The sequence below is a fragment of the Hypomesus transpacificus genome, chromosome 8, assembly GCF_021917145.1.
Source record: "Hypomesus transpacificus isolate Combined female chromosome 8, fHypTra1, whole genome shotgun sequence".
Classification (NCBI taxonomy): Eukaryota; Metazoa; Chordata; class Actinopteri; order Osmeriformes; family Osmeridae; genus Hypomesus; species Hypomesus transpacificus.
Window position 1 is genome coordinate 13,128,352 of NC_061067.1, and position 20,335 is coordinate 13,148,686.

General features: G+C 39.5%; 1 protein-coding gene across 1 annotated transcript in view; it reads right to left on the bottom strand.

Moving 5' to 3' along the window:
• The window catches only part of nsmaf (neutral sphingomyelinase (N-SMase) activation associated factor), a 133,921-nt gene that overhangs the window by 85,240 nt on the left and 28,346 nt on the right, over positions 1-20,335 (bottom strand). Inside the window, exons 9-12 of the mRNA XM_047024525.1 lie at positions 9,704-9,756; positions 6,127-6,256; positions 1,631-1,702; positions 1,307-1,415 (exon numbers count right to left, since the gene is read on the bottom strand). Coding sequence (XP_046880481.1) covers positions 1,307-1,415; positions 1,631-1,702; positions 6,127-6,256; positions 9,704-9,756 — 364 coding nt within the window. The remainder of the gene's footprint in view (positions 1-1,306; positions 1,416-1,630; positions 1,703-6,126; positions 6,257-9,703; positions 9,757-20,335) is intronic.

A 20,335-nucleotide genomic window follows, 5' to 3' on the forward strand; every position in this document is an offset into this window, starting at 1 on the left:
TGCTAGAGGTACCGGTGGAGATAGCCACCGACTGTAGCCATAGCTGAATCCGAGGAGGAGGCAGACGTCTCCACACAAATACCATGTAGCCTCTTCAGATGACAACCTAAATTAGCCGTGCTAGTGCTGCCTGTGTATGTTATAGCAGCACCAGCGCGACATATCTTGCCAATTGCATGGGTTGATAACACTCGCCCGAACACGCCTCTAACTCGTGCGAAACTTGGCCGAGAGACTTGACGAGAATCGGCCACTTACAGCAGTAGAGATGAGAGCGCGCTTAGTAAACAGAGAGGATCTATCTAAATATACAATTCTTGGGAAAAAAAAGTATTGTGACTTCGTCAACCACCAACATGTTCGTGTCGTCTCGTCTCGTTAACGAAAGTTATAATATATTTAGTCATAGTTTTTATTTTCAAAGATCCGTTTTAGTCATGGGAAAAAGGTCGTTAACGAACATTTTTCGTCATAGTTTTCGTCGAAGAAATTAACACTGCTATACTAACCCTAACACTAAAACTTCCTAAATTACAGATAACAATAAATAGTACGCTATACTAACCCTAATGCACAAAAAAACTGTTTCAACCCTATAACCTAATCTAACCTAAGTGGAGTACAGTGCAATAGTGCAAATTTGCAGATCAGTGACTATAGCAAACATTAAAAAAGAAATTGTTCTAAAATACTATTGGATAGAAATCCTAAAAACGTCACAATACCTGAAAGGATGTGCGCCTTAAGGTGCTTAGCATTTTAAAAAGGTTAGCAAATCTTGCCTATCCTTCCTTGAAAAAGGAAATAAAGAAGTATGCTCCATCCAGACATTGGATGTTAACTGAGCAGCTTGTCCACAATGATTTAACTTTTAAAATAAAATGATGAGCACTGTTTGTGCAATTACAATCCTACATATGGGGCAAAATTCTAAGACTGTCGATTTAATCTCTACTCACCTCTCACTTCCTACTTAAAGAACAAGTCTATGTTTATCTGGGGTTGTCCCTCCCCAGGTTCTCCTTAAGGTTCTGCCACTGTGGCAACCAAGGGTCACCTGCCACTGACCAGCTAGCCTGGCATCTCCAGACCAATTCACAAATACTGTCCATGTTAAACCTTTTTTTGTATTTCAGTTATCAATGTGCGCAGACCAAAATGCCTCTGGGTGCAATTGGATTGAACTGTATAGATACAACCAATCAGGGCAACGAAACGTCATATTGGATGTTTATTAAATTACCTCAATGACACTCCTCTGTCCAGTCATCATATTAAACCCATAATTCACTGTGCACTCACTGACCTAGAAATGTGGCAATATAATAGTAGAGTTCATCTCTGTCGCAGGTGTCGTAAAACTTCAGGTAGATGTCTGAGCAGAAGTCATTTTCAGAACAGAAGACCTCTAGTCCCTGAATTAGTGGGAGGAACCAGACATTAGAGATCATTGAATCAGACATAGTATCACTGAAACAAAACATACGTTTCCAGTTAATTTAAGTACAATTACAGAGTTTGTCTTTTGCTATTTTTTCCTCAGATACTAAATGTTTTACTTAAACTTTGATCCCCGAAGTTGAGATTGCCTTTCAAATATTCTTCTACCTCAAATAAAAATAACACTTACCAGTGGTCTGAATCCCTGGCGCCTTTTGTATATTCTTCTTACTTTGTGAAGCTTGATTTGGACTACCTGTTCCTGAAATGACAGATGTTTACAGCTCTTTAACAGCTCACCCCAAACCTGTACATACATTGAGGATTTGATAAATATGGATTAAAGTCACAAGTATGTTTTAAAAATGTAATAGCTCTCGGAGAGGGGGCATACTAAAGTTTTCAAACCTTACTTCTGATTAAGCAGCATCACTGGCAGATTTGCCTTGATAAATATAAGCATATCAGCATTTTTAGGAGTCAACCTGTTCCTCTTATCTAAAATATGTCCTATTGTGCTGAAAAGTCGCTCGCTATCTACACTTGTACAAGATGCGGAGAGGAAGACTCGTGCTGCTTGTGCGAGAGCAGGAAAGCGGTCTTAATTGGCCTTCCAAAAAGCAGCTGTCCGTGATTTCGTTCAAATGCGGGTCTCAAAGACTAACGTTGCACAACCGACTATTTTCCGATAGACAAAAACTATGACAAACGCTATAGTATGGCTTCAAAATGTACAATTAGGAGGCTAACAAGTAACACTAGTAGGTAGTAACATTGCTACAAATATTATGCTAGGTTGCTAGGTAACGGAAGCTAACTAAAGCTAGCTAGCTTCCGTTTTGGAAAAATAACTCTGGTGGAAGCGTCGGAAATATTTAGAACTCATGCATCTAAAGGTTAAAGAATAATTTCTTACCACTGGCGGCTTGAAATGCCTATCCAGCGTTTTATTGAAACGTCTCTGATAGTAGTTCTCGCAGATTTTACGTAATCTGATCGGCCATGTTTGATCGGCCGTTTTGAGAACACCGATCAAAACCAATAATGGGAATATCGGCCTATATGGATCGGCGCTGATCAGATTGGAGCATCCCTAATTTCAAGCTCCGCTTCACAATATTGCGTTACGAATAAGTTAAGATAATGCATAAATGTTAATAAAGTATCAGACATACATGATACAACACACCAGTAACCAATTGTAATAATGACATTATGTGTTAGAGGGGCGATTGATTGCAAAACCAATTTTACCTTGTCATTGTTGAATAACGACAGTTCGGGGGGTAAAATGAACATGCAGTGAATATCAAAGTCCATTGACACCTTTTTCCTAAACAAATCTCAAAAAGAAAAAATGTGGCTGTAAAACGCTAGCTTTTCAACAAAGCCACCGGTGTGACGTAGCACGGGGGACCGCCCTTTTTGGCTCTGGTCTGTATCTTTGTCACGCCCCAAAATTTACATCCAGTCCAGCCCGAGGTAGCGTCTATCTCTGATACTAGTTTAGCTGCGCGCTGCTCTGTGTAGGCTACTTATACGTAATTACAAAGAAGACCGTTTTGAATTATAACAAGGATATTGAAAATAGACCAAGGTCGTAAATGCTGTGTTCCAGGCTGTACAGGGAAAGCTAACACTCACTATCTTCCCAAGGAGCCAAACATTCGACACGCATGGCTGCTGTTGTCTATGAGAATATCCTGGCGAAGTTTGACACTCAATCATTGACATGTCATCCAAGACAGTTTTGTCAACCTTGGACAATTTTAAGCAGGATTTGCTAGGAAGCTGAAACTGAGAAGAGGTGCTGTTCCGACCGTATGCTCATTGCAACCGCAAGCTGTAAGGACAGTATGATGTTGTGCTAACAGTTATTAGCAATGCTAACGTGTCCTGTATAGAGCATAGGTAGAATGCTAAATACGTTTCTACACACATCAAATTACTCTAGCTAGGCTAGCTGTAGTCGGCATTAGAAGGGAAGCTTCCGAAAAAATTGCCAGAAAACGAACAGCAGTCTGGCTTATTGCTATCTAATGTCTAGATAATCTATTTGAAAGAACTGGAGAAAGGCAGGTGCTACATACAGGATACGTTAGCATTGCTAGTAACTGTTACTAGTAACACCTAGGTTAGACTGTAGGCATGTAGACTAAACTAGTTTAGCTTGCTAACGCAAGAGCATAGGTAGAATGTGTGATAATTTAGCCTAGTTTATTGGCAATAGGGCTAACGTTGTTTCATGTTCCTGACTGTGTTTCATTCAAATAAATAACCCATGTTTTGTAAATCTACAATTCATGATGCATGTTTGTCCAGATCTTTGTCAGGTTATTTTTCAGCAAGATATCTAGAGCTAGCTAACTGAAGCCGAGTTGAATCACGATATGGTTTGGTTGCTAAGCTGTAGCCTAACGTTCTACCCACCTAAGTCAATCCAGTTTGCTTCAACAACAGAAGTGGAAACAAGGAATGTTATCATTTCAAATGATATGTAATCAATCTGTTGAAAACAGTGTTGTGTAGACACAATAAATGTATTTGCGGGTTTTTATTTCAAGTCTCCAACTTTGGTGTTTCAGTGAGTGCTGCTATTGGCCGTGTTGCGTTTTTGCTCACCAGCTTCACTCGTTGAAAACCAACCAATCAGCGCGCAGCTTATCTAAATATTAATGAGCATACCATAAAAGGAGAAAAGCAAGTGTTTTTTCCCGGGAACATTTCAGAGAATCTATCAGGGGGCATAGAACAGCACCCGGGCCATTTTCAACCCAACCAATGTTACATACCCTATTCGGAGACCTTAAGGAACAGTGTGAAATACCCCAAAAACCCAGTCAATCGCCCCTTTAATATATCGAAACTCTCCTTGAATCGAGATGGTCCTGCCGAAAACCATTCAAACAGGTTGACAGCATAGTTTTAAAAAAGAATTCACCACGTGACAAAAAAGCTCTAGCTTTTTACTGTGTTACACTGGTAGTGAGGGTTCACAATGTTGTATTTCACTCCATTGTACACCAAAAATGTCAGGGAGGACTGCCTTTTGTAGATACGAGTCTGCTGAAGATAGCCAGACTATCGGAATTCTTTAACCAAGCCTGTTTCTTTCGTCATTTGCCTGAGAAAGCGACTTCCGTTGGCCAGCTTAATTGAAAACCATTCAAACAGGATGACAGCAGTGGGCTTTTTTGGAACTACAGCGACTTGAACCACGTGATCACGTGTCGGCGAGATCAAAGTGTGTCGCAACTCTCTTTTTCTATGGCTCTGGTTAGACCTACAGTCTAGCTCTATCTGCATTTAGAATCTAACAAGCTATAATCTTACGATACATTTTTTCTAAAGCTGGCTATATGAAATATTACTAATAACAATTGATATGTGGTGGTAGAAATATTAAATAATGCAGGATTTTCATCAATTTACCATCTAACTTGCTTCGGAGACACAGAAAATAAATGGGGTTCAACGGTGGAAAATACAATGTTCCTCAGTTCTCGATAACAAAGGGAGTCTATGGAAGTCTCGCAACTCTCTTTTTTCTATGGCTCTGGTCCCTACTGGTTCCCATACTAACTGGTTTCCCAGCTGTGCGTGCACCTATCTGTCTGCCTCTATCACCTGATTCGTCACAAATTCACAAACATTACTGGCGATTTTCAAGTCGGAAAGTAGGCCTATAGGCTACGTGCGCACTACATTAGGCTACCATTCGCGACAAAATAAATGAAGACAAAATAAAACATTTGCAGGCTCGCATGAAGTGGGATTCGATCGCACTAGAGCAAAAATACATAGCACACAGAGGCCCATTGCTTTACACTGCAAGCTATACCAGCTCACAAAAGTTAGCCAAATTGTTACGTATTTAATAACTACGTTGGCCTTCAGGTAACATCTTGATTTGGCTTCTTCTGAACCAACTGGTTCCCATAGACATTACCCAAATGTAGGCTGCTAATCGTGTTGGGGTTGTTTCGAGGCAATAGCTGTATTTACCACGACACCACAGCTCCTTCTGATACCACATATAAAAAATTCATACTAAGAATGTTGCTGCTAACCCAGACAATACGATCAAAATAGCCAGTAGGGACTCAACACCGGTGATGGTTCTATGAGATGAGCGGACTAGAAATATCAGAGTTGGCTAACGTTGAAAAACGTTAGATTTCTATAAAAAAAACGCAAGACAACATTAATTAATGTTTAAAAAAAAAACGTTGGCAAGTGACCATGGTATAAGCGGGATTATGCCCTTCGAGGTGTACATTATCACCTGATAATGGACGATGCAGAGACGTGAACCGTCCGACGCACAGTGTTAGGACGAGGTGCTTCCATCACGAGGTGCTTCCTACTCGTCGGACATTATCCCTTACATATAAATGCATGTTATTTTGATGTGCTTCTATCTGAAATCCATCCTTTGCTGCTCATCATCAAGAGTCTAAGGACGTAACCTTTAAATGAACACATTAATGATACTGAGTTTCACACAGGTATGGATAACTAGTGCTGCAGGTTGAATAGCTCAGAAACTTCAATTCTTAACTAATTATTTGTATGTCGATTTGAATAAAAGTGTCTGCTATGCTGAATGAATAAAATGTATAAGTATTTTGTGTTGATGTGGGAGGGAAAAATCTTAAGGGTGTGGAGGCATTCTAGGATACTCACAGGATAACCATTGAGGGGTTGAAAGTAAAGGTTTTCATCTGTTATGCAGACAAAGCCTGCATTTGTCACCAGGGGTGTCACCATCTCTGCCTTACATTCCATGTGTGTTTTTTCTGCAACACTCTCAAAGCTATAAACACAACAAAAAGCATATTACACGTCATACCAAACATAACAAAACAAAATGCATTGCATAAAAAGTGAAGCGGTTGAATCCCTATTGTTTTTGTCAGGATTATTAAAATCATCCCTCTAGCAATTTGAGACCACCAGCTCTGTGATGCCAAGACCCAGATACAGTAATGCTTCATACTGATTCTACTAAGTCTGCCACAGAATAGGCGTGCAGGTTTTGGGCATGTTGGTCCAGTGGGAGGAGCAGTGCACGAGAGCAGTGCTGCTCCTCCTCCAAAATAACCTCTTTATCTGTCATTCCTTACACAACACAATTGATGTTTCAAAAGCACAATTGGATTAAATACCATTGATTAGTTACATTTACATTTATGCATTTAAATGGAGTTTAAATGCATTGGAGTCCAAAAGAAGCTCCTCCATCTCAATAGTAGGGTGGACTGCATCCTTTCCCCTCTGCTCTTCTCCCTGTACACCAACAGCTGCACCTCCAGTCATACGTCCGTCAAACTCTTGAAGTTTGCAGACGACACCACCCTCATCGGGCTCATCTCTGGTGGGGATGAGTCTGACTATAGTTGGGAAGCTGAAAACCTGGTGACCTGGTGTAGCCAGAACAACTTAAAGCTCAAGGCTCTTAAGACAGTGGAGATGGTTGTGGACTTCAGGAAGAACACAGCCCCACTCACCCCCATCTCCAGTCAACACTGTGGAGTCCTTCCGCTTCATGGGCAATGTCCTCTCCCAAGACTTCAAGTGGGGACTGAACATCAGCTCCCTCACCAAGAAAGCACAACAGAGGATGTACTTCCTACGGCAGCTGAAGAAATTCAACCTGCCAAAGACAATGATGGTGCACCTCTACACAGCCATCATTGAGTCCATTCTCACCTCCTCCATCACCATCTGGTACGCTGCTGCCACTGCCAAGGACAATAGCAGGCTGCAGCGTACCATCCGCACTGCTGAGAAGGTGATCGGCTGCAATCTGCCAATCCCCGAGGACCTGCACACCTCGAGGACCCTGAGGCGTGCGAGGAAGATTGTGGCCGACTCCTCCCACCCTGGACACTCCCTGTTCCAGCTGTACTCCCCTCCGGTAGAAGGCTGCGGTCCAACAGGATCAAAACCTCACGCCATAAGAACAGTTTCTTCCCATCTGCTAATGGCCTTTTCAACAAGGCCAAGGACTACCACTGATATTTAATTATTATCTATTACAAGTCCATCCGACACCTGTTATGCTGCATGCACCTGGAACAAACTACCAGAAGATCTTATATATGGTCCAAATGTGGCAATTTTTTTATCCAGGTTAAAAACATTTATCTTTTCATGTGCCTTTAATTTGAGCTGTAAAATATTCTATTCTCACTGCACTTTAATTCTATAAACACCCTGTGGGTAAGTGAAATCTTGGTACTATCAGTATTTACCAGTGTAGAGGGATTGATGAATAGTGTGATCATTTGTGTGTATGTGGCGTCTCAGGTTTATCAGTGTTCCGAAAAAGATCAGGTCACGGCTACTTGCAAGTTTTTATTCTAGTACTTTATGTGCAGTACATTGTACTGTGAATTGCTTGCTATGAATTGTGCTCTTTAAATAAACTTTCTTGCTTGCACCTCTCCAAGACAATACACATTCAATCAATTCAGTCAACATCCAGAGTTGTACTTGAAGAATATTTGGGTGCATGAAAATGAGTTCAAATCTCAGTCCTAGGTATATCCACATTTTGAGTCAGCCAGTACAAGAAGTTCACAGCCCCATTTTCAAGGCTTTGCCTTTTTGTACTGCTTTATTGATCTTCTAGCTTTGAAGGCCAGTATCCTCTCATCACTACAAATGTCTTTATTGGGCTGGAAAGAGTACTTGCATTAATTATGTGATTCAGTGTAAGGGGCCTTTATCTTGAAAAGCCTTTCATAGAAGTTCTGGAGTTCCTTTTTTTGTCATTCTCATCGTCTTCCTCAGGGTTGTTCAATTTTAATGACCAAATTGTATCAGCCGGAAAACTAAAAACTGCAGGGTCACACCTTTCTCCAGAGGTCAGCTCATTTGGTGAGTCAAAAATAAATGATAACTGACAGAAATATCAAAAACTCGCTGACAGCAAGTGGAGTCCTTTAGCCTTTCTGCATACTTGTTGGCGTCATTAGTAATGGTGTGGATGACAGATAAACTGGAGAAAAAAACAGAACTCGAGGGCTCCATGATTTTGTTGTCTTAGTGTACCTTAGGTTGGGGTGGCTGTGTATCAGGATCATGTGCATCATGGTGCACATGCCTTCTCTTCAGCGTCATCTTCATCTGCGTTCTTCTTTCATCTGTATTCTTCATCTTTTCCTGAGATGGCCGATCTGCCACATTTGCCAAGCAACTGGGCTTTTTGGAACCTCTTTTGTCCTTTCATTGTAAGTGTGGAGGACTCATCCAAGTCGTCAAAGAAGGTGGGGAAGGTGCCCGCTCTTTGTGTTGCTAGCTGTGTTGGTGGTTGTGTTGCTGGCTGTTTTGGCGATCCTGTTGGTGGTTGGGTTGCTCACTGTGTTTGAGCTTTCATTTCACAAAATGTACTGGCTAAAAATTCACAAAGTCTTAGTCGTAGCGTGTTACTGTAATCTGTGGGTTCCTCCGAGTTGAAACTTATTTTCATTACCATGGCTCAATTCGGATGCCTGTAATCAAAAACCTTAATAAACCTTATAAATGCCTGGAGAGTTATGCCACATCAACATGCACCAAACATAACTAGGGCATATTTGATTCTCCTAAGTCTAGCCATCTCCTGTGATTCAGGATGGATGATCCAGCCGCAATCGTGGTGTGTGTAAACTGCCCTTTTGTGGCCCAACAGACAGTGAAAACTAGCGACCAGCCCAGACTGGGGCTGGCAGGTTAGACTCTGGACGATTGCAAGGGTGCCCATCCATGGCGTCCAAGGCCAGACTCTGCATTCGTCCCAGATCTGATGTGTCAATCGTGTCGTAAGAGCATCATGTTTTGAAATGGGTCCATCCGGTCCAAGACCCACCCCAGTAGGCAGGGAGGGGAGGCAGGCAAAGGGGAGACTCTAAATTCCCCCAATTCCGACAAGTCCGGGCCCAGCAAATCTTTGGGTTGGCATCAGTTCAGTTCCAATCACGCCCTGATAGTATTTGGTTTCATAAATCTATGTCTCCCCCAGCCTCCTTACCCATCCCTGCTCCCAGATGAGATAGGACTGCCGCCCACCTTCTCATGGCTAATGGGAGAGATCCCAGCGTTTGTGCGACCCATGTGGAGAAAAGACAGTCCCTGTTTTAATGGAGACTGTCCCCCCTGAATTCCTTAACCCAAAAAACATTAATTTACAATATATACTGATGAGTCAACACAGTATGAGCTTCTGTCTAATATGCTGTTGGTCTTCTGAAGTACCTGCCTAGTATGATGTACATACCTGTTCTTGTCAAATGAAGTCCTTGCCAGTCTTGACTGCAAATTAGCTGTGATCTAGCAAAATAAAGAACATTTTAAAATACTTTTTGGAAGCATATCTCATATTCATTGATTTAGAAAAATGTACCAGTAACTGATGAGTAAGCTCAGTTTAGTCAAGAAACTCAATAATATCCCACATTGGTTGCACCCAGTTGACACAAAATTAACACCAACTACATGCAATCACAAACTGCTGAGGTGCACTGATTACATATTTTCATTTAGCTAGTAAAGCAAGCAACAAGGTAAGATTTTTGTCCCACAGCAAACTAGCTTGAGCTTGGGGGGGGGGGGGGGGGGGGGGGGGGGGGGTGGCGGTGGCAACATAATATAACCAGGGTTCGTATAAGGTGTTTAAAGTGCTTGAAGTACTTGAATTTTACTTTTTGAAATTTAAGTCCTGGAAAACCCTTGAAAACAGTCATATTAATGATGAGGTACTTGAAAAGTGCTTGAATTATTTAAAGACAAAATATATGAATTTACAAAGTAATTTGGAAGTGTCCACAAAAAAAAACATAAATACAGTTTTTTCGCTCAAAATTAACGCCTCAGCCCATCCCCCTCCTGCTAATTTAATTAATGAACCATCAGTTTTTTCTGGCATTATTTGGTTTGCATTATAGCACATGATCATGTTCTCAATAAATGTGTGTTTTTCAAGCATGATAAGAGCCAAAGTAGAAAACAATTTGGTTCTGAAGAAGCGCTGTCTAAAGCGGCATTCTTTGCAGAAACACCAGACTCAAACATCGAGAGAAAAGCCGCTTCTTCTCAGCCAGTGCGCGCCAGTACCATTGGTTTGATTAGGCCTACTTGAGGACGAAACAGAAAATGGTAAAAAATGACAATTTTGGCCAGTATCCTCGTAAGCAATCTCTAATGAGTTTCAAAGTCTTAAGTGAGGTGAAGAGCTGGTGTCAGATCCGCGACACGTGCATCAGGTCTTAAAGAGACAGCAGTCTAATAAACCCACTGCTGTCCGTCTCATTAATGTTAATCAAAGAACAAAAGAAAAAGAAAAAATCATACGCTGCTCTTGATTGAATAACATATGTAGCTTTAATAAGGATATATGTTTGATAAATGAGATCTCTGATTGTAGTCCTTGAACCCCCAAAATAGTGCTTGAAAAGTCCTGGAAGTACTGGAATTTTATTTTACAGTATCTGTACGAACCCTGTATAACAAGCATTTACATTAAACTGTGAGACAAACTTCTAAGTACTCAAAGAAAAGATGCTGAACAATTTCATCAAGGGTCATCAAAATGGCCGCCGCCAAAAGAATGGAAGAAACAATAAGAGAAATGAATGAAACACTGAAGAAATTGACGCTAGATATAAAAGTCGTTGCAGCAAAGCAAACTGAGATCACAAACATTTTGGCAGAAGTCAAAGAACTCAGAGAAAGTATGGCTGCAAAAGATCGCAGAATTGCTGTACTTGAAAACAAAGTGTTGAAGATGGACGAACTGGAACGTAAAATCCAAGACATGGAACTGTTCACCCGCAAAGAAGATGTAATAATAAGCGGCCTTGGTGTTAAACCGAGGACGTATGCTGCCGCGGCAACCAAGAGAGACGGCGAGGAAAGTTTAAGCTCGCAAGATCAAGAATCGGTCGAATCGCAGGTAATATCCTTTCTTCAAAGTAGGAACATCCACCTGGACAAGAGCAACATCGCAGCTTGTCACATTCTACCAAGTAAGGACCGCGCGATCAAGCCCAGAATCATAATGCGTTTTGTGAGTCGTAAACACAAAACAGAGCTATTGATGCAGGGGGAAAAGCTCAAAGGCACGGCAGTGTACGTCAACGAACACCTAACATCTAAAAATGCTGAGATTGCTAGAGTAGCACGGCAGCTATGGAAGGAACACAAAATAAAGGCAACCTGGACTAGAGATTGCAAGGTGTTGATAAGGTTGAATGGCCCCTCGCCTGAAGCGGAGAAAGTGTTGATGATTAGGGAGCTGAAAGACCTGGACCGCTACAAATGAAGATGATGCCAAATATGCTTTTGGGTGATATAGGAATTCCGTGCCAGGTGAAGACCAGAAGATTAGCCACGTTTTTGGCTGGATATTCATTCTATTTTCTACTTCTTTTGAAGGGCGTTCGAAAAGCCTCTATCCTCATAGTTCTATGTCTTTTAAGTTTTGAATGGAGTTCTGCGCGCCTATTGGAACAAGGTATGAAGCACTTTTCCACCTTCATTATGACTGTATATAGTAGGCCTATATTCTCTGTTAATCGATCTGGATCTATAATGCTTCCATGGAGACATAGGCTCAAGCTCTATAAACTGTTAAAACCACACTGCCTCTGCTACCGCTGCTTTTTCATAGGCCTATATAGCCCTACTTTCGTTTTCTGCCGCGGGGACTTCCCCCAGATCTTTTTTTTCTTTTTTTTTCTCAGGATTGCAACTGAGCCTATTTTTTATTTTCACTTTGGATTTATTGTGGACTAAATTATTTATTTTGTTCTCAACCTGGTTGCACTTGCTGCTTGATGTAGGCCTATATTTTATAGTTTCTTTATGGGACTGTGTGGATGGATGCGGGCAGGAGTGCCTATTTGCGCCGTGGATGCAACAGTTATACCGAAAAGATTCTGGTTTGAGGGAATGGCCGGCACCCGCAGTCTTATTGGCATGGGTATGTTATCTAACTGATAATAGAAAATGATGACTGAGACGGATTTGCCCGTGCCTACAGGGGGCCATATACTGTTAAGATCTGAATACACAGACTACAAGTTATATGATTTTGAATGCAATATTGATCCAGAAAACAACTGTTGCAACTCAATTGATTCCATGTGTGATTACTATACAGAAGAAAAGTTTAATGACACAGTTAACCTGGATAACAATTTTTCAGTCATACATTTTAATTGTAGGAGCTTGTATGCAAATTTTGCCAAGATCCAGGAATACATAAGGTCTTTTAAACATACATTTTCAGTAATAGCGCTGTCAGAAACATGGCTTGATGAAGATCGAGGTGTAGATTTCTGTATGGAAGGTTATGAACTGCATCATTGCAGTAGAAGAGATAAGAGGGGAGGCGGTGTTGCCTTATTTGTGACCACTGATTTTAAATGCAGAATTGTAGAATGTATGACAACAGCCATTACTGATTTATTTGAATGTGTTACAGTGGAGATTGATATGGAAAATAAGAGGAATGCTGTTGTTACATGTATTTACAGAACACCTGGGTCAAAAATAGAAACATTTAATGAACATCTAGAAAAAGTGTTGTGTCAGCTTAACGAAAAGAAAATGTATATTTTGTGTGGGGACGTAAACATTGATTTGTTGAGTCTGCATAGACAAGTACCAGCTAGTGACTATTTGGAGATGCTATACAGTAGAGGGTTGTACCCATTGATCACCAAGCCAACTCGGATAACATCAACATGTTCGACATTGATCGACCATATCTTTACAAATATTTTAGAGAGTAAAACCAAGAGTGGCGTGTTGATCAATGACATAAGTGACCATCTGCCAGTATTTCTTGTGTACATTAACAACTACAAGAGGGAAAAAAGGGAAAAACGGGAGAGTACATTCAAGTACAGAAGAGTACGGACAGAAGAGGCAATAAACACTTTAAAAAATGAATTATTAAATCAAAATTGGGAACCATTATATAAAGAAGAAAATATTGATAAAGGTTATGAAATATTCTTGGGGATATTTAAATTGTTGTATGATAAGTATTGCCCAATAAAATAAATTAAAATGAAATTAAAATATTCAGATAATCCATGGATAACCAAGGGATTACAAAACGCCTGCAAAAAGAAAAATACACTATATAAAGAGTTTATAAAGCTTAGAACCAAAGATGCTGAACATAAATATAAGAAATATAAAAATAAACTAACTAACTTTATGAGAATTAGTAAGAAAGAATATTATAGAAAATTAATAGATATTAATAAAAACAATATTAAAGGTCTATGGAAGATACTGAATAATGTTATTGGAAATGGTTCTAGACAAGTTAATTATCTCCATGAGTTTATTGAAAATGATGTGAATATTGATAATATGGATGATGCAGTAAATGGCTTCAACCAATATTTTGTAAATGTTGGACCAGTACTGGCTGAAAAAATACCTGTTCCTGTGAGATCTGATGACAGGATTAATGATTTCATAGACATTAATCCAAAATCAATGTTTCTAACAGCAGTGGAAGAGAGTGAAATTATAGAGATTGTCAATAAATGCAAAAATAAAACTTCTACTGACTATGGTGACATTGATATGAGAATAGTCAAAGAGGTAATTTACGGAATTTCGAAGCCATTGACGCACATCTGTACTTTATCATTTAAAACTGGTAAATTCCCAAGAAAAATGAAAATTGCAAAAGTCATACCGCTGTACAAAACTGGAGACAAACACCACTTCACAAACTACAGGCCTATTTCACTGCTTCCTCAATTCTCAAAAATCTTAGAAAAAGTATTTGCTGCTAGACTTAATAAATTCATCAATAAACACAATTTACTAACTGACAGCCAATACGGATTCAGACCCAACCGATCCACTTCATTAGCAGTCATTGAGATAATTGAAAAGATTACAAATTCCCTGGACCAAAAGAAATATGCAGCTGGTGTTTTTATTGATCTCAAAAAAGCATTTGATACCATAAATCATGATAAATTAATTAATAAATTAGAACGGTATGGTATCAGGGGGGTTGTATTAAACTGGCTGAGGAGCTATCTACAGAACAGGCAACAGTTTGTGAAGATTGGTGAATACGTGCCAGCTTGTTTGGACATTGCTTGTGGGGTCCCCCAGGGGTCAGTGTTAGGGCCAATTCTTTTTATTCTCTACATAAATGACATATGTAAAACATCAAATATTTTACAATTTGTGTTATTTGCAGATGACACAAATATTTTTTGTACGGGAGAGGACTTGCAGCAGCTTCTGGAGTCAATTACATCTGAAATGAGCAAATTAAAAAGGTGGTTTGACAATAATAAATTATCATTGAATTTAAGCAAAACTAAAATCATGTTGTTTGGAAATTGTAATTTAAATAGTGATGTAAATGTCAAGATAGATGGTGTTAATATTGAAAGAGTGTATGTAAATAAATTCTTGGGTGTGACAATAGACCACAAGCTATGTTGGAAACCTCACACAAATCATGTTAAATCTAAACTGTCACGAAGCATCTCAGTCCTGGGTAAAGCAAAGCATATATTGGATCACAAATCATTGCATATTCTTTACTGCTCAATGATCTTACCTTATTTAAATTACTGTGTGGAGGTCTGGGGGACCACTTACAAAAGCTCACTGCAACCACTAGTCACACTTCAAAAACGAGCCATAAGAATAATCAACAAAGCTGGATATTATGATCACACCAACCTCCTCTTTTTACATTCCTGTATCATAAAGTTCAATGACCTGGTTGAATATCAAGTTGCACAAATCATGTTCAAAGCTAGAAATAAACTGCTACCAGGTAACATACAAAAACTTTTCTTTGACCGAGAGGGGGGTTACAATTTGAGGCAACAGTTAAACTTTAAGACACTGGCGGTACGCACAACTTTAAAATGTCATTGCATCTCAATTGGGGGTGTGAAACTGTGGAATGGGATGAGCACGGAGCTAAAGCAATGCCCAAACATGATCCAGTTTAAAAGAAGGTTCAAATCAATGATTTTCATAAGGTACAGGGATGAGGGTGTGAATTAAGAAGGAAATTATAATTATATGGATATAAATACTGATTGTATAGATATGTATGTAGATATGGATATATTGATTGTTTATAAATATAAATATAGATATATGCATTGTATAAATATACAAAATATAAAATATTTGTATTATATTGGGTTGTATGTAAATGGCAAGTGTGGTGTGGAGTAAAGGGGCAGGATTAAATAAGTGTAAACTTCTTCCTGCTCCTTTTCAGGCATATCTCAACAACACAGATCATTTTTTTTTTTTTTTTTTTTTTGTGAAAACATAGTTTTTGTTTGTTGTATTTCCATGATTTTCATTTTGTTTTGTATGTGGATATGTCTGAAATAAAACTAAATCAATCAATCAATCAATTTAGGTTACAAGCAATAAACATGTCTGTCTGTTTTCTTGCATGTTTGTCATAGCCCATACACAAGATGTAAAGCACCTTGTTGAGCCCAGAGAAAATACTATATACATTTTTATTGAAATGCTTTCTTTTCTGCAACATATTACTTCACATCATATTTGTAGTATTGCATTATATTCAATTTACCAACATTATTTATTGGAGAGAAGCCATGTTTCACAGATCTAATAACCTCCTCATAAAGAAGTTATTTTACATATTTACTGGCAAAACAAACAAACTATTAAAATATAGCTGCAAGCAGCAATGAGGTGTCTAAGCCGGTAAAGCAGATAAAATGAACGAAAAACATTTGAGACATCCTCAGAATAGGGTTCTGAGTAAATGCAGCTTTGAATCCATCAAAGATTTGCTGAGATACGACCCAACTTCCTGTTTGCCGGCTTTGCTGCAGATTTTGATTGGCTGTACCGATCAAACCGTTTCGAAAATCTAAAATAATTTTAAAAGTTTGGGTGAGGATTAGGGATGAGATAAGATTTTAACAATTCCGATTCCTTATCAATTTCTGCTTATCAATTTGATTCCTTATTGATTCTCTTATCGATTCTTATTGGGCAAGGGGGGGGGGGGGGGGGGGGGGGAACAGCACAAACGGGTTTATTGTTGGAATACTGCTTCAGAATTCCAAGTATTGTTCTTTGAATCTTTATTCAACTTCTTCTATTTCTTCCTTGACACCCTTCAGCGCCTTCAAATCTTCAGCTATTAAAATCGTTCAACTATCAAAAAAATGATCAGTTTCAGGCTATGACTGCTGTGACTTTTCAGCTTTCTACCTCAGATGACAGTGTCACAGCCATGGCAGAACTGGGGTCAACCTTTTTGCCAGCAGGAAACAATGGTTAAGTACTGTCTAGTCACCTCAGTGGTGGCACAGAACCATATCAGCCACACCCACAATTTATAGAACCGCAGACTCTTGCCAACAAAGTGTTGACACTTCAAGAGAAATGGTTTTGCGATTTTCCCCGACTTAATGATGGTTCAATTGAGATTATTTTAGATGAGACTGCACCATGCCCATTGTAATGACATAAACTGCACCCATACAGTGTACAGTACATACTGGCCTTTCTTGGTATTGCTGGTTGTAAATACTGTACACCTGCATTCATACTTGACTGATAAGAAACACTACTATAACTACATTTGAACAAGTTGAAACAACCCTTCAGTTACTAACTATAAATTATCCAGGAGTATTAATTATGGTTCCTCAATATAAATGTAACATATTACAATGTAGGCTGTATTACAGCAATCATTTTGGTGTCCCCCTCAGAAATTGCTCTTGAGAAAATGTCATATAATTGTCCCCCCCAAGTTGATAGCAGATTTTCGCGACTGCTACGACCAACACCAAATTAGCTATCTATTGATCCAAAAATGAAGCATGAAGAATGAAAATTGTTGCAATGCTGGCAAACTAAAAATACTTCAATCATTTATTACCATTCTTCTAGAATAGGCTTCGATCTACTAGGTAGCTAGACAATTAGGAAAGGTGAAACGGATTGCATTGACAAGGATTGACAGCTGTATGAGTTCACCCTTTACACAACGCAAACTGCAACCTCTTTTGTCATATTAATATAATTCATGTTTTGGTTTTATATTGGCTGGCTTCCCAGAATAGCTGAATTTGCAGAGCTAGCGAGCCCCAAATTCCGTTTGTGTGGTATTTGCCATCATCTTTGCTATCGCCAGTTTACTCCAGATCGGCACACGGGTGCTTCAAAGTCCCTAGAGACGATTTAGCTTTTGCAATGAGACCATTTAAGATAATTATGACAATGGTAGAATTTAATATAGTTCTGTTCAGTATCGCTAACCATGGCAAATGGATTTCAAGGAACTACAATATCCTTGCTGATATTGGATTAAATCGACGATACATACAGATACTGACAAATTCGTCAGAGAAAGCAGAAGGAACACGTTTTTGAAACTGCCGGTAGAGTTGTAATTCTGTTTCTATAATTTCAGCTACTAAAACGAATATTCTACTTCTTCTACTACTACAGTTTAACAGTTCAGCTTTCAGTTTCTCCCGCATTGTATTTCAGCTCTTAGCACTAGGTGCGTTCGACATGGACTGACTTCATGCAGCGCAGCAGCCAGCTGCAGGCGGCTCACTTGAAACAGTGAATTCTGGTTAGACTTTTTGTCCGACTTGAGACGGCGCCGAGGCTAGGTCACTGTGAAGTAGCCATCAAAGTACCGTGAGATCGATTCGAGAACTGCCGGCTGTGTAGCCGAGCGCATTTTCTCAAAAGCAACTGCACGGGTTCTAATGACGATACAGCTATTTCATGATTGGCCAGACTCACACACGACAACTTTGACGCGTGTTTTGTCATTATTCTGACACCTTCAATTTCGCCAATGCTCAAATCCGGACCAAACTGTTAAATTAAATAAAAAATGTGTTGAAGAAAGGGATTTAGTCCACCTCTTCAATAACGGAAATACTAAGTTTTATTATGAATAAAGTAAAGTAAGAAAACAGTGCTTGATCGGCCATGACTGACATCAACGCAGCAAACCACGAGAAGCTGGAATGTCCGACTTCACAGAGCCGTTTTCAACTCCTCCCTGACTGCAAGTGGCTACTCTCGCCGGTCGTTTCATGCAGCCCCAGTCCATGTCGAACGCACCTATTGTTAGATGATGCAGTTCAGCTTCCACACTGCCTCTTTTGTGTGACTCACAATTCTTTTTTATTCAGTTCAGCTTGCGGGTATTTTCTCATTTCTGTATTTTCTGATAAAAAAAAATTATAATTTCAGCTTTCAGCATTCCAACGCATTTTCTGCAGGAAATGCACTTTCTAGTTTACATTAATTTTCTTTTATATAATTTTCTAAAATGCTGCACACCATATACAGTATGTATACACACACATTTACATTTTTCCGTTGCTCTTCTTCTACACTTCTATTAGCTACGCTAGCTTAGAATAGTATTATAGAATCTTCAATTTTCAGCCAAGGTCAAATCATATAATATGACAGTGTCAAACATCGGCCATTCTGTTAAACAATTAAAATGCTAAGTTTAACAATGGAATAAAAATCGATATGCTCAGTTTAATAATGGGTTAACACGACAACGCGAACGTTTGCTGATAACACACGCCCTCCGATAATTAACGTGAAGTGATCAATAACGGGAGACGAATGCCGGAGCTTAAATGTATGCTTCAAACGACAGGACAGAAGATAACTTGATCGACTATACACAATAAAGGCAAATTGCTTCGCACAGTGACAAGTGGTTGTGATCACTTTTGAGGAGTTTAGATCTACCGTTGATAGTTGCAGATGAAGCGCAAACGTTAGCTGCGCTGCTGCATGCATCGAACACATGACATTCCAGTAACTTCATTCCATGCTGTGTGTTTAAATACTTCTTCATATTTGTTGTATATCCTCCCTTCGACGAAATATGCTTTTTACACACGTTACAAGTGGCGTTGTTGTCATTTTGTTGTGTGAAATACAACCAAACTTTAGAATGCTTCTGCCTAGTTGCCATGTTTGCTGCAGTGTGAATAAACTATAAAAGTTTGCGCATGCGCAACGCCACAGAGAACCGTTAGCAGAATCGTTAAATAATTTGGCTGACGATTCCAAGGAATTGGTTCACTGGGAACCGGTTCTAAACAAGAACCGGTTCTCGATACCCATCCCTAGTGAGGATTGCCATGACTATATACAGCTAGATTACAAGTAGCTAGCGACTGCGTTGTACCTGGCTTCCTTTGCAATGGCTTTTAGTCTCGCTAAACAGAAAACCAGTGACATGGCAGGCTCATTGGCTTTGAACCTCTTAGGTTGTCCTTGCCAGGACACCAATTTATCCTAGTGAGCTATTCTCAGTGCTGGAAATTACTGTATTCAGTTACTGTGTAAAAAATATAAGCAGTTTTTCAACTGGCAAGCGGTTGTCAGATTTAGCCCAAGTTTAAACAGCTGTAATTCAGTCCTATTTTGACATGTCAAGGTGATTGTGGTCTGTAGATAATCTGTGCCAAATTTGGTGAATATTAGATACATTTTGAATAGGGATGGGGACATTTTTTTTTAATTAAAATGTAAAATGGCAGCCGCATCAATTCATCTGGTACCACAAGTTAACATGTGTCAGACACGGGATCGCCCCCTAGCGGTTAGATGTCACAAACTTTTGTAGTCCTCTTTGGAACAGGGTCCCGAACACCAGTACCAAGTTTGATGTCAATTCAGCAAATATTTCCCGAGATATGATCTCACTTCCTGTTTTGGCGGCTTCATCAACTTTGATCAGCTTTAACGGAAAAACAGTTTTAAAAATCAAAAACCATGTGAAAACGTTTGTGAGGCTTGATCTGAAGATAATTGGTCTTTTTTTTGCTTATTGCAGCACCACCTAGAG